At 38.5% G+C, this 15,002-nt stretch overlaps 1 protein-coding gene across 2 annotated transcripts in view; it reads right to left on the reverse strand.

Annotated features, from left to right (window-relative positions):
* Window positions 1–5,303: 5,303 nt before the first annotated feature.
* Window positions 5,304–15,002, reverse strand: part of CNST (consortin, connexin sorting protein) — a 46,429-nt gene continuing 36,730 nt past the window's right edge. The window contains exons 10-11 of one of the 2 annotated variants that reach the window (XM_069484631.1): window positions 11,595–11,730; window positions 5,304–8,197 (exon numbers count right to left, since the gene is read on the reverse strand). In XM_069484631.1, the coding sequence (XP_069340732.1) occupies window positions 7,992–8,197; window positions 11,595–11,730 (342 nt within the window). In that variant the 3' untranslated portion in view covers window positions 5,304–7,991. The remainder of the gene's footprint in view (window positions 8,198–11,594; window positions 11,731–15,002) is intronic. The other variant, XM_069484630.1, reaches the window with a different exon arrangement.

A 15,002-nucleotide genomic window follows, 5' to 3' on the forward strand; every position in this document is an offset into this window, starting at 1 on the left:
CATGTACTCGTATGTTTCTGGCTTCTTTCCCCCAGAATAATTATTTTGAGATTCATCCATGTCACTTTTGTCTCCATAGTTTTCTCTTTTTTAATTGCTGAATAGTATTCCCTTGTATTGGTGATGGACATGGGGGTGTTTCTATCTTTGGGCTGTTTTGGATAAAGCAGCTAGGAACATCTGTTTACAAGTTTTTGTGTGGACGTGTTTTCATCTCTCTTAGATAAGAGCCTAGGTCTGGAATGGCCGGGTCGTGTAGCAGTTGCATATTGAACTTAATAAGAAACTGACAAACTGTTTTCTGAACTGGTTGCACCATTTCACATTCCCACTTGCTGCGTATGAGAATTCGATTGTTCCACATCCTTGCCAACCCTTGATGGTGTCGGTCTGTGTGTGTGCAGTAGAATACATGTAACACAAAATTTGCCATTTTAACCATTTTTAAGTGTACAATTAATTCAGTGGCATTAAGTACGTTCAATGTTGTGCAACCATCACCACCATCTATTTCTAAAACTTTTTCATCACCCCAAACAGAAACACTGTAACAATGAAGCGATAACTCCGCATTGCCCTGTTCTTCCAGCTTCTGGTAACTTCAAATTGACAATCTGTCTCTTTGAATGTGCATATTATAGATATTTCATATAAATGGAATAATACAGTATTTGTTGTTTTGTATCTGGCTTATTTCACATAGCATAATAATTTCAATATTCATCCACGCTGTAGGATGCATCATGTCATTAATCTCATTGTGGTTTTGACTTGCATTTCTGTCATGACCAATGATGTTGAGCATCTTTTCCTGTGTCTGCTGCCCATTTGTATATCTTCTTTGAAGAAATGTGTATTTAAGCTCTTTGCCAACTTTTAAATTGGATTGTCTTTTTGTTGAGTCATGGTTCTTTGTATACTCAGATATTAAACCCTTGTCAGATACATAGTTGGCAGATACTTCTTCCCACTCTGTGGATTGCCTTTTCATTTTCTTCATAATATCCTTTAAGGCACGAATTTTTAAAAAGCTTGATGATGTTCAATTTCTATTTTTTCTTTTGTTGTTTGTGCTTTTCTTGTCATATCTAAGAATCCATTGCTAAATATACGTTTATGAAGACTTACTCCTATGTTTTCTTCAGAGTTCTATGGATTTATCCCATATTTAGGTTGTTGATCCATTTGGGGTTAATTTGTGTATGGTGTGAGGCAGGGGTCCAACTTCAGTCCTTTGCATGTGGGAATCCAGTGGTCCCAGCACCATCTGTTGAAGAGAATATTCTTTCCCCACTGATTGGACTTGACACCCTCACCAAAAATGAACTGGCTAAAGATGTATGAGTTTATTTCTGGACTCTCAATTCTATTCCATGGTTCTATATTTCTAGACTTATGCCAGTACCACCCTGATTTGATTATCACAGCTTTGTAGGAAGTTTTGAAATTGGGAAGCATGAGTCCTCCAACTTTTTCAAGACTGTTTTGGCTATTTGGGTCCTTTTGTACTGCCATATAAATTTGGTAATTGACTTTTCCCTTCTTGCAATAAAACGCTATTGGAATTTTGATGGGGATTGCATTGAATCTGTAGATTGCTTTGGGTAGTATTGACATTTTAATATTGTCTTCCTATACATAAACAAGGGGTGGCTTTCCATTTATTGAAATCTTTAATTTCTTTCATCAATGTTTTGTAGTTTTCAATGTACAAGTCTTTTACCTCCTTGGCTAAATTTATTCCTAGGTATTTTATTCTTTTAGTTGCTATTGAAAATGGAATTACCTTCTTAATTTCCTTTTTGGATTGTTCATTGCTGGTTATAGAATCAAACAACTGATTTTTGTGTATTGATCCTGTGCCCTGCAACTTTGCAAATTTCTTTACAAGCTCTAGTAGCTTTCTTGTGGATTTTTAGGGACTTTCTCTATATAGGAACATGTCATATGTAAATAGTCTTACTTCTTCCTTTCCAATTTGGATGTTATCTTAATCTGTTTTGTGCTGCTATAACAGAATACCACAAACTAGGTAATTTCCAATGCACAAACATTTATTGGCTCATGGTTCTGGAGCCTGGAAGTCCAAGACTGAGGAGCCAGCAAGCAACTGGTAAAAGCCTTCTTACCGCATCATCCCACGGTAGAAGGGCAAAGAGAGGGTGAGACAGAGAGAAGAGTTCAAACTTGCAGGCTCACGCCCTTTTATAATTGGCATTAGTCTCCGCGTGAAGGTGGAGCCCTCGTGACCTACACGCCTCCCATTAGCCCCCATCTCCCAACTCTGTTGCCTTGGAGATTAAGAGTCTAACATACGCTTTTTCAGGAGCTGTCATAGCAAATGCCTTTTATGTTTTCCTTGTCTAATTTCTCTGATTAGAACTTCCAGTACTATGTTGAATAGCAGTGATGAAAGTAAGCATCCTTGTCTTCTTCCTGGATCTAAGAGTGAAAGCTTTCAGTCTTTCAGAGGTTATCTGTGGGTTTTCATAAATGCCCTTTATTGTGTTGAGGAAGTTCCCTTCTATTCCTAGTTTATTCAGAGGTGGTTTTTTTTTTTTTTCCACGAAAGGATGTTCAATGCCTTTTCTGCATTTGTTGAGCTAATCATGTTAATTTTTCCCCCTTTGTTCTGTTAATGTATTACATTGATTTTCATGTGCTGAACTACTACTCTTGGATTCCCGGGAGCAGTGTCAGTTTTTAAAATTTTAGTTATTTCAGTGGGTGTGTACTGGTATCACATTGTTTTAATTTGCATTATCTTGATGACTAATATTCAGCACTTTTTCACATGCTCATTAGCCATTTGTATATTTTCTTTCATAAAGGGTGTCCAAAGTTTTAAAATTGGGTTGTCATGATATTGAGTTGTGTGAGATGTGAGACGTTTATACACTCTGGATACAAGGCTTTTGCTGGATAAATGTATTATGAATATTTTTTCCCAATCTTTGGCTTGACTTTTCATTTTCCTAACCATGTTGTTTGAAAAGCACAAGTTTTTAGTCGTTTATTGATTTTTTTCTCTTGTGGTTTGTTTTGTGTTTTAAGAAATCTTTGGCTATCCAAATGTTACAAAGATTTTCTCCTATGTTTTCTTCTGGTGTTTTATAGTTTTAGCTTTTACACTTACTTAGATTCATTTATTTTAATTTTTGTGTGTTATGTGAGGTAGAAGTCTACGTTCATTTTTCTCAATTGGATATTCAGTTGTTTCAGCATTATTTGTTGAAAAGACTTCCTTTTCCCCTACTGAATTACCTTGTTACCATTGTAGATTATTTGAACATATACATGTAGGTCTATTTCTGAACTATTGTTTCACTATATCACAGTTTATTTGTATAATGGCATTAAGTTTTAAAATTAGGAAGTCTAAGTCCTTCAGTTTTGTTCCAACAATTTCATTGGCTATCTTCTAGGTCACTTGCATCTCCATACAATTTTTAAAATTAACGTTAATTTCTTTTTCCTTTTTTTGTTTGCAGATGGGGGTCTCGCTACATTGCCCAGGCTGGTCTTAAACTCCTGGCTCAAGTGATCCTCCTACTTCAGCCTCCCAAGTCACTGGGATTAAAGAACCTCTTCATTTCTTAAAAATTGCTGGAGTTTGATTGGAATTGTGTCAGATCAATGGATCAATTTGGGGAGAAATGACATCTTAACAATATCAAGTCTTCCAATCCGTGAACAGAATGTATCTCTCCATTTATTTAAATCTTTTCTTTCAGCAACGCTTTGTAGATTTCAGTGTACAGGTTTTGCATATATTTTGTTAAATTTGTAAGTATTTCATGCTTTTGATGCTACTGTGAAATAAATTTTTATTCATGTATTCATGAATTTTAAATTTCATTTTCCAGTTGTCCACTGCTGGTATGCAGAAATACTATTTTTTGTATATTGCCCTTGTATCCTGTGACCTTGCTGAATTCACTTATGCTAGCAGCATTTTGTAGATTCCTTAGGATTATCTTTATAAACAATCATGTCATTTGCAAAAAGTTTTCTTTCTTTATATTTCTTTATAATTGGGAAGTCTTTTATTTCTTCTTCTTTTTACAGAACCTCCAGTACAATGTTGAATAAATGTGTCCTTGCTTTGTTCCTAATCTTAGGAAGAAAGACATTTGGTCTTTCTCCATTTTTTTTTTTTTTTTTGGACACAGGATCTCTTTCTGTTGCCTGAGCTAAGAGTGCAGTGGTGTCATGATAGCTCACTGCAACCTCACATTCCTGGGCTCAAGTGATTCTCCTGCCTCAGCCTCCCGAGTAGCTGGAACTACAGGCGTGTGCCACCATGCCTAACTAAGTTTTTAAAAACTTTTTTTGTGAGACAGGATCTCGCTATTGCCCAGGCTGGTCTCAGAATTCTGGGCTCAAGCAATCCTCTTGCCTTGGCTTCCCAAGTGCTAGGATTGCAAATGTGAGCCACCATGCCCTGTGAGTTTTTCATAAATGTCCTTTATCAAGTTGAGAAAGTTCACAGCTAGTTTGCTGAGTTTTTATCGTGAATGGTATATGAATTTAATGTGCTTAAATGTTTGTCAAGGTAAACACAGGGGTGAACACTGTTGCTCATGGTTCTGCACCAATCTCGGGGTAATAGACAAAAAGCTGAGTTCAGGAGTAACTCTTCTTCCATCAGGGAGCAAAGATGCCCGTAGGTTGCCACGCCTTCTCTCTCACTAGCCTAAACCCGGGGAGATTTATTCTGTTCGGCAATTTTAAACTCACTGTAACTTTTAAAGAGTTAGGACCTGAGGCTCAGTGAATGTTTATCTTTGAGGAGGTTAGAATAGCAGATGGCACCAGAATTTGTGCCGTAAGCTCTAGAATCATTCTTATTCTTTTTGAAGTAGAGACAGCATGATAGAATAGAAAAGTATTAACGGGATGGACTTGGGGAGTTATAGGACCAGGACTTGGGGGATGTGTGTTTACTGATCTAAGCATCTAATGAATTAAATGTGAAAACGCTACATACACTGTGTAAAGTAGGAGACCAGCGTGAGACCGAAGAAACGGAGAGAGTTACATGGGTCACGTCAGGGGAGAGAGAAAAATTCAGTCTCTCTTTGGATTGGGAGTGAACGCCCCAAGGCCAGCTTCAGTGAAAATGATTAATAGCTAAAGGATTTGTTCTTCCCCACATTCTCTCCTTTTCTCCCCAACTCCTACCCCTGCCACTCCCACTCGTGTCCTCCCACCACCCCAGCAAGACCCAAGTCACATCCGTCCTTGCAAATCTCAGAGCCTCTGCACATCTCACACACACACTCACAGCTCAACAAAGGAAACCTCCCAGAGGATTTTGATTTTTAAATCTAAAAGGATGAGTTTTTAGAGCAAATTTCAGCGGCTGTGGGAGGCAGACAGGGGAAGTATTTTAGAGGCTGGGGAGCCTTTACTTAGGGACCTATTAGACTTCCCAAAATAGATGACCATCTACTCGTGGGGCCAGACCAACTTCTAAAATTATACTTTTACTCTAAAGCAGGTTTTCTCAGCACTGAAGTTTTCAAATAAACACTCTGAGACACTTTGTTTGTATAGATTTTAAATTACAAGCTTGATTTGATATCCTCAAATACAGTTCTTAAGGAAGATTAGTTACAAATAGTTGTCAGTACTTTCCAGTGACAGAAGAAATTACATTTTCGTAAAACTGGATGAATTTTTTATGTGTGTGAGATAACACTCCTTTCACCACCAGGTGGAATTACTCCAATTCATGCAATAAATGACTATTACATTTTTTTAAAGTCGCCCTAATCTTTCTAGTTGCGATTTCATGCCTATTTTAGGTCAAGATATCAATATGCCCCTGAGCTCACCGCAGCCTCTGCGGGAGGTGCTGAGGACGCCATGGCCTTTCTGAGTCCCAGCTGGGCCCCTGATTAGCGAGGTATCGTTCTGCCCCCTTGGTCTCAGTGTGAAGGTTCCCAGGAAGTTTCAGAAGAAGTGGCCTGGGTCGCCTGTTGGCAAATATCATACTAGAGATTATACAGGACTCCGAGAGTGATCTAAAAGAGGTGAACAGGAGGGCAATTTTAACTTATGTTCACATGAAACCGGCAGAAATAAGCATCACCAAATTCCTGTGACTTGAAATTGAGGATAAAACAGAAGAGGTTTGTCTACGATGAGGACGACCCTCACGGCGGACCGAGTGAACAGCTTTTATAGAAGCACTTAAGATAGTACCGTCAACATTTTACATATTTTACATACAATTTGCATACAAATTCTTAAAATTTATAATAGAACATTAAAATAATCTTCTAATAAAATCAGCCTTAAGTATAAGGAATCTAAATCTCAGTATCTTGTACAATTCTAAATAAATATCTTTGATCTATAACCCTTGAAAATATTACAGTTTATGGGGACATGATAGAGACAAGTCAAACAGTATTACAAGCGACAATGAAACATCTGTTTAAAAATAAACAAGTCTGAAAACACACTGAACTGAAATATACAAAATCAAAACACCAAGGACACAGTAATTAAATACCTCGCACTGGGATAACCGAACGCATGCTCAGTGACATGCTTTCAACTTATATAAAAAGCCCTTTAAAATTCATGTCATCGAAATAAATACGCAGAAACACAAAGGAGGGTACTGTACCAGCCAGTAACAACTAGAAAGTAATTTCTCCCACTTTCTTTCCAATGATGCTAACACAAAAAGACAAAATAATGATCACCTGTTAAAAAACTATAATTCCTGTTTGCTCTTTTAAAATGCTGCCTGATACAAAGTCAAAGCAAGGCTTCCCAAATGTTAGACCACTGTACCTTAGATAAGGAAAGGCCACCTAACCGACAGATATAAATGAAAATCAGACATCTGCCTATTGAGGGTATGATTGAATTTTTGCTGAATGGCCCCACAACAGGGTCTAAATCAAGCGCATGATATGAATGAATGTTCAAACCTCTGAATGCATGATCTGTTAATACTGAATTACATATGGTGATTTCACTTGCCAAAGTATGGGTTTAGTTTACATAAGACCAAATTAAAATATCTGTAGCAGGAACTATAACTTATTTATGTTTGTATTCGTGTTCTTAGATTCTCAGAACATAATAGGTGCTCAGTAAGGGCTGAACTGAGTTGAGTCCAACATTCATCCTTTCAGGAAGCATTGAATCCATGACAAAAGGGTTGCCTGAGACCCAGGAGGCTCTTTCATTTTGCCTCCAGGCCCGTGATTAATTTTTGGCTAGTTAATCGAGTTAATTGCCACAGATCAGTCACAGTTTCTGATTTCAGGGTCAAGATTTCTATAATTCATCTATTCCACAGTTAAGCCTTCTTCAAAGATTTGTGCCTGCACATCATAGTCAAGTTAAAAGAATAAAAATAATCTTTGTTACTCTATGTTGGATATTTGCTTGTCATAACTGCCTGAAAAACACATACGCACACTCACACACACAACCGTTTCACAAATGGAGAAAGAATCTGGAAATAATGCACAAAGCCTAAATTACACAGCTTCCAAGCTTAACTAAAAAATGACATGGAAATCATGAAAGTAACTCCTTTTGATTATATACAAACTTATTGCGTGATGGCTGGAAGCAACGTCTACGGACCGACAAATGTAAACCAAAAGTGTCCTTTAACCATTGGCTTGACAAGGTAGCTAAAAATAGTGTAGATGCCAGACTCCCCTGTTTAATTCTGCGCAGGGTACCTCATTATACCAGGAGGCAGTGAGGAGGAGACAGAGAGGCTCTCCAAAGATCATCCCTTCCATCCACAATGGTCGAGATCAGGATTTGCCTCACTAAACGGATTATCCTAACAGAGTTCCTCTGGATTGCCATTTAAAGCCGCGGTTGCTGACGTCCTTGGTTCATAACCGGGGGAAGGGGGGAATGTTACAGAACTCCTGAAATAAAATCTGTTTAGAAAGTTTCACATCTTTCATTCAAACTGCCAGCACGCCGGTCTCTCTTGAGCGCTGCTAGGAGAGGTAGATCCAGTGTTTCAGTTCTGCCATTCCCTGCGCTAACTTCGTGTAATAGAAGTCCACGTTGGCTGCAAAGTCCGTGCAGACAGGCGACTCCATGTCACCGAAAGTGCAGTATAATGCAGTTCCTCCGACACTGAGGAAAACCGTTGCTATGCACAGCAAGATCAGTAAAATACAGGAGCCGCCGCCAACTTCATCTGCAAATAGGAGAACAGAGTGAGGTTAAATTGTCATCAGAATGGAAATCTTAGCATTTGCTGTCCTCTCGCTGATTAAGATAACTAGGTGTTTCTAATGTTAGTCCCCCAGGGACAGGGCTAATTGACAGCAAAGTCATGCTCCTAATGACTCTACGAAGGCCTTCCTATTAGTCCCCACAAAGGCTCATACTTGTGGAGTTTGTGGATGCTAAAATTAAAACTAGCTCATTTATCCAATAAATAGAATCACTCCCATGAAAAGGAAGAAAAACAGGGCAGTGTTCGTCTGATGTGCTCACAGCATTATTTTACAGTACACGTTACAACCCCGCTATTGTAACACCTTTGCAGTTCACAACATGGGACCACTTTAAGGCAAAGTCAACGTGGTATTAAACAATAAAGAAATGTCTTTGGGTGGGATCTCTTTGCATCTTATTCATACTCGCTTTTATTCTTATCACTTAGTGGAATAGTGAAGTTCTAGACGGTGCGGTGGTTTCTTTTAATTTTGGTTAACATCTTTGGGAAGTTTGTTTTTAATAAAAAGGCCCATATCAGTCTTTCTATATTGAAGAAAAGAACCATTCTTTGGCTGCAAAATCTTAACAATCATTCATAATTAAAGAAAATAAAAATATTTCAAAAAGACTAAAGAAAGTTTTATGATCTGCGGCATGAGGAAGGTGTAGGGAAACCTTTTTGCAAGGTAACTTGGCAGTATCTATTAAAATTTAAAATTAATCTATCCTCTACACTGGACACTTCTGAGAGTGAAAGAGAGTGCTAAATGAACTCAGTGCTGGGAAGACAGGGGTAAACCAGGACTATAGCCCAGCAGGTCCACCTTTAGGAATTAGCCTACAGATCTGCACAACACACGATCGTATACACAAGCTTGTTCTCTGTAGCGGTTTGTCATAACAAAAGGTTGAGTATAACCTAGTTATTCCAGTTACAATGGAATAGTTAAATAATCATAGGACATTTATATGACGGAATTCTACGCAATTGTTACAGAATGAAGTAATTTAATATGTTCTGTCATTCAAAGATGTCCAAGATTCATCATTAAATTTTGACTTTTATACCGTCTGAATTTTTTCATGATTGGCATATATTATTTTTATGATAAGAAACACATTTTATAAGACCTAATATATACCAAATCGACTTTTTTGGAAGATTTTACAGTATTACATGAATATATTCTCTCTGTAAAAATTCAAACTCGAAAGTGTCTTGGAGTCTAAGGACTGTCCCTTTTTCTCCTACCCAATCACATTCATGCCTCCCAACCCTGAGGTAAACACTGTTAAATCTGCTGTGCATCCTTCTAGAGCTAACATACATGATTTTAGGACTTCTATATAAATAGGATTATATAATCATATTGTTCTGTAATTTACATTTTAGAATAGTTTATGCCTATATATGAAAAAACATATGCATATATGTATTTTTTTAGAGACAGGGTTTCACTCTGTCACCCAGGCTGGAGTGCCTGGGCTAAAGTGATCCTCCTGCCACAGCCTCCTGAGGAGCTGGGACCACAGATGTGTGTCACCACACCTGGCTAATTTATTATTGTTACTATTATTATTTAGAAATGGGGTCTGGCTATGTTGCCTGGGCTGGTCTTGAACTCCTGGCCTCAAATGATCCTCCTGTCTCAAGCCTCTTGCCTTGTTGGGATTATAGGTGTGAGCCACTGCACCTGGCCGAACATATATTTTTTATACAAACGAAGAAATGTGATCATATCATTCATGCTGTGTTTTTTGTTTTGGACAGTGTAGTCTTTCTACCTGCTTTTTTTTTTCTTTAACATTATCCCCTCCCACCTCCTTATCTAAGTTAACAATCTAGTTTATGTATCTTTCTGTATTTTGCTTCATTATCACATATTCATATACAAACATTTCAATACAGTGTAAATATTTAAAAACATCTATTTGTTTTATCTACATGTGCTGGAACTGTTTGGAGCTGCACAGTCCAACACGGAAGCCACGAGTCACACGTGGCTGTTAGGCACCTGGTCCAAACCGAGAGGTGATGTGAGTGTAAAATACACACCAGACTTTGAAGACTTCGGTGTGAAAAAAGGGATGTAAAATATCTCTTTAGTAATTTTTGCATATAGATCATGTGTCGAAATAATAACTTTGATATACTGGGTTAAATAACATGTATTATTAAAATTCATTTCATCTATTTCTTTTTACTTTTTTAACATGGCTACTGCAAAATTTAAAATCATGTATGTGTCTCATTATATTACTATTTCTGGTGGACTGCACTGATTTAGAGGAAGGTTTTGGCAGAGAGCGAGGTTTATGAAACACCGTGCGAGCTCTAGAGCTTAGGAATAAGCCGGCACCAGCACCAGCCATCTACACGAAGTTTTATATTCTCACAGTGAATTCACACACATCATTCGACATGTTCCTCAGCCCATGGGGGCAGACAGGCAGATGTTACTCTTATTTTAAAGATGATGAAACTGAGTCTCCCACAAATAAAGTGACTTGGTCTAAGATGCAGTGACTATGAAGTGAAACAGGAACTGTGAGTTCCAAATCCAGGCTTCCTCCTACTACAGCAATGACTGGGTGCAAATTCCTGCTAGCAGAAATGAGCACTTTATCTGGAGAAGATGCTGAGAGTTACAAGCAAGGTGCAGAGGTAAGATGAGGGGTTAGAACAGATTATTTCGAAGGCCCCGAACTAGCTTCATGACTGTAAAAATTCAGAAACCTCCACTTTAATCACTTTTGTCCCACTTAGGAACAGCAAACCTAAATGTTTACACTGTTATTTTGCCAATGCAGTTGTTCGATAAATACGAGAAGCATACCGACAGGTTCTTGGCTGTATTTCCACTTCCTCGTATTTACCTACGCCTTAGATAAACCTATTTGCAAGGACAAAAGGCAGCACTGTTTGCTACAGTAACTATCTTAGGTATAGGCCCAGGAGGGGGGGAAAAAAAAAAAATCAAACAATAGCAACAGTGTTAAATTGCTGCTCTTGAGAGACACTCTTTTTCTAAAGAGTGAAGAAAGAAATCACCGAAGAGAATATACTTGTAATTCACAAATATTTTCCACAATGAAGGAGGAATATTAACTGGCCACTGAATAGAAGACAAAAATATCAGGCTCACTGAAAACAAAGAAGAGGAAGAAGAAGTATTAAAGAAGGAAATTGACTGAAATGAGCTCTCAGCATTGGAGACTATCTATGGCACCAGGAGACCACAGTTAAGATTTGCAATGTGCTCACTAAATTGAGCAAACAAAATGTTCAGAAATGATTTAAGATTATAGTTTGATTTTTTTTCTGTTTCTCTCAGAAGATAAAGCAACTACAGAATATACAAGCAGGTTACCTTGATCCAAGCTGTCGTCTATTTCTTGGAATCTCACTCTTCGTTTAGATGTTTTCTGCTGCATCTGGGCGGGATGGTCGCCTACAGTATCATTCCTCTTCTTTAATATAGAGACCAGCCCCTCGGCAGGGACAACCTGTCAGGGGTGATAAGAACCATCTGTTCTATTAAGGTGGGACATCTCAATGATATTTTACATGTCACTATAAAAAAGGTTAACTCAATAGATATTTGAATTTTTATTATAGAAATTCCTATAGAAAAAAAAAACCCACAATCATTAAAACCTAACAGAATAAAACTTTCACTTCTACGCAGATGACTGAGAAACGTGCAAGTCCAGAACCTGCCTTCTTTTCTTAACCCCCGAACTGACCCCAGGGACAGGCATGTGACCAGTGTGCAGCAGAACGGAAGTCAGGAGACGTCCTCTAACCCCCTCACTTTGCAGCTTCCTGTCCCCGTTATCTGTAAAATGACCACTCAGCCCCTCCTTGCTTACTCATTAGCACTGGGTTTCGCTTTACAACACATGCTTATAATCCACCACTGTTTTTTTCCTTCTTCAGCAATTTTTAAGAAATGAACATGGTGACACTTAAAATATATCTGATATCAAACTTTTAACATCCACACAGGTGTTGTCCTCAGTTCCTCTGAGAAACTATGCATTGACTAAATGATGCTCTGCTGCTCAAAATATTTTATGGACTTCTCTTCTAGAATTTCTCTCAGAACTAGTTTACTAGGGACATATTACTTTAGACCAAAGGCCTGTTGCTTATTTTTGTAAATAAAATTTAACTGGAACACGGACAAGCCCATTTGTCCATATGCTGCGCATGGCTGCTTTGGGGCTGCAGTAGCAGAACTGAGTAGTTGCAATAGATCATAAAGTCTAAGATGTTTATAATTTGGCCTTTCATAGAAAAAGTTTGGTGCCTAATACCTCTTCAGACCCCCACTCCTACCCCTTTCTATGTTGCCCTTTAGTTTTCACTTCGACCACCTTTCTCCTATGTCCCACCCCTTACTTAGAAACAAAAACAAAACCCCTTGCCATTTAGGAGCTAAAAGACTCCTAGGTGCAGGGAGAAAGAGAGAGAGGATCAGCTGGAAGGGCCAGGCTGGGAAGCAGGAGGCCTTACCGAGGGCCCCCAAGCAGTGGGGTCAGTCCCAAAAGTTTACCTTGTGAGTCGCCTGCTTGCTACAAGCTGTAGGTGATGACACAGGTGGGCATTGTGGGCCTAACAGTGTGGATGTCAGTCAGTGGCTGGCCGGTGTCAGGCCACTGTAAGCTGAGGACTGCCTGTAATGTCATTTATCTCACCAGTAGCATAAAATACTTAATATGCTTTCCAGTTCCAGCCAGCAATCTCTGAGAATGTGCTATGCATAAATATTATAGATTCTATTAGTTCTTTTTATAACTCAGGGCTTTTAGGGCCAAATGACTCAAGACAGCCTTCTGCTGGGCTTCCCTGAACATGGGTCTATAGAAACCATTATCTAAAAAAAAAAAAAAAAAAATCAATAAGCCAGCAATTTATTCTTTTTATAGAAAATACGTATTTCAGAGGTCCTTTGTCCTTGTTCTGAGAAAACTAAAGTACTTTAGTGGCACTAAAATGGTATGTACAAATATGTAAAGGAATAGTCTTTCAAATCTTTCTTTAGAAAGCAAAAACATCATTCAAGAGCCCCTGCATACACCAAAGGAAAGTGATTTTATAAGAACCTTGCTGAAATGAAGAGGGAAAGAAGTCCTAATAAGAATCTAAACAGCAAGGGATGGAAAATGGAAGGTGATTTTAATGATTATTTTACTACTAAAGATAGAACATTGAAATTCTTTCTATTTTTAGTAAATATAAAAAAAGAGAAGGTTCATAGACCCACTCACTGTTTCCTTCATAAAATAAAATCATATGTTTACCAATGGTGAATTCACCCACTGTGGACTGTTAGCTGTTAACTACTTAGAAAAACAATCCTACGAAGAGCAGCTCTAAAGGTGAGACCCAGAGGGGCATTGCTGTTCATTGTGTGTTATATCTTTGCGATATGAACTTTGAATCTGTAACTTCAAGAAACAGATGCAAACCATAAATCAGAAGACACTGCAGATATAAATAACTGGATGCTGACAGGCTGACAGAAGCTCCTGAAGCCATCTGAAGAGGCACAGAAGGTGCCACTTGGACCAAGGGCTGGTCCCAGTGCTGCAGCTGTTAGGTGCCAACCGCAGCTCCTCCTCAGCCAAACCCGCAGCGATGCCTGGCTCTGTACGTCATGCTGTTAAGAGACACAAGCCTTACTGGGTGGGCCCACCTCATTTACTATGGGTGGCAATGAACTTTGGAAACTTTCTCAGAATCCTTCCGAAGAGGGAAGCAGCAGAGTAGGAGAACTTACAGTTGTGCGGGATGGGCTAACTTTTTGTTTTGACGCCCTCCCCCCACAATCCATTAATTCTTGGCTAAAAATGTAACCACATCCTTTTTCTCTTCCACCAAAAACATGCTGTGTCAGCAGGACCTGCCCCAGTATCTGAAGTGAAGAAATGTGCTGTTTTCCACTACATCCCTTCAGTCTTGCTCAGGAATCTTCTCTAGGCCTTTCTGTCGTAACTGCCTCTGGTCCTACAGCCTATAGGTGGAGAACAAGGGACGGTGGGAGCAAGTTTAGGCAGGAGATGCAGGCCAACGGGAACTCTTAGAAGACAGGTGGTGTGACAAACAGAATTCATCCTTTGTGTTTTTGTAAGAGTTTTGGGTACAGGTCTTAGACCAACCCCTAACAGAATTCTTACTTACCACGTCAGGAAGTCAAACATAAAGAGCTTTTAAGAAACCCCTTTGGTGGAGTTTGCCTTAATTCCATGACCGAAGGGCAAGTAAGACAAGACAAGTCATGGTCTTGGTTTGGGGTTTCACTCAAAAGACTGTCAGTGTTTCTAAATAGATTGGGCTGTTGATTTAGGGCACATAGCAATATGTCTCCTCCAAAGTATTCTTAAAAACATGCTTCTTTTTTTTTTTTTTTTTTACCATAATATCAGTACTAAAAGACAAAAAAATTTTAAATTCCAAAAAAATAAAACATTATAAAAAGGATAGAAAAATAAAGCTTTAAAACTCAATTGAGTTTCCCACTTCAATTACTAAATTCCTTTCCTACCCCAACAAAATATATCAAGCCCTTCCACCGAGAACAAAAAGAATGTCTGAGCTATCATTAATGTAATTGTTACTGGTGGTACTCTATGAATAAACACAGAATTTAAAAAAAAGTCCATCTGGCCTAGTCTTCTACATTTGCAAATAAATAGTTCTTCCTACACTTCCCCTCAAACATCAATGACCGTCTTAAATAGCATTTTCAGAATGAACTGGTTGTAAAAACAAA

Source organism: Eulemur rufifrons, chromosome 11 (assembly GCF_041146395.1).
Source record: "Eulemur rufifrons isolate Redbay chromosome 11, OSU_ERuf_1, whole genome shotgun sequence".
In the NCBI taxonomy this organism is placed as follows: domain Eukaryota; kingdom Metazoa; phylum Chordata; class Mammalia; order Primates; family Lemuridae; genus Eulemur; species Eulemur rufifrons.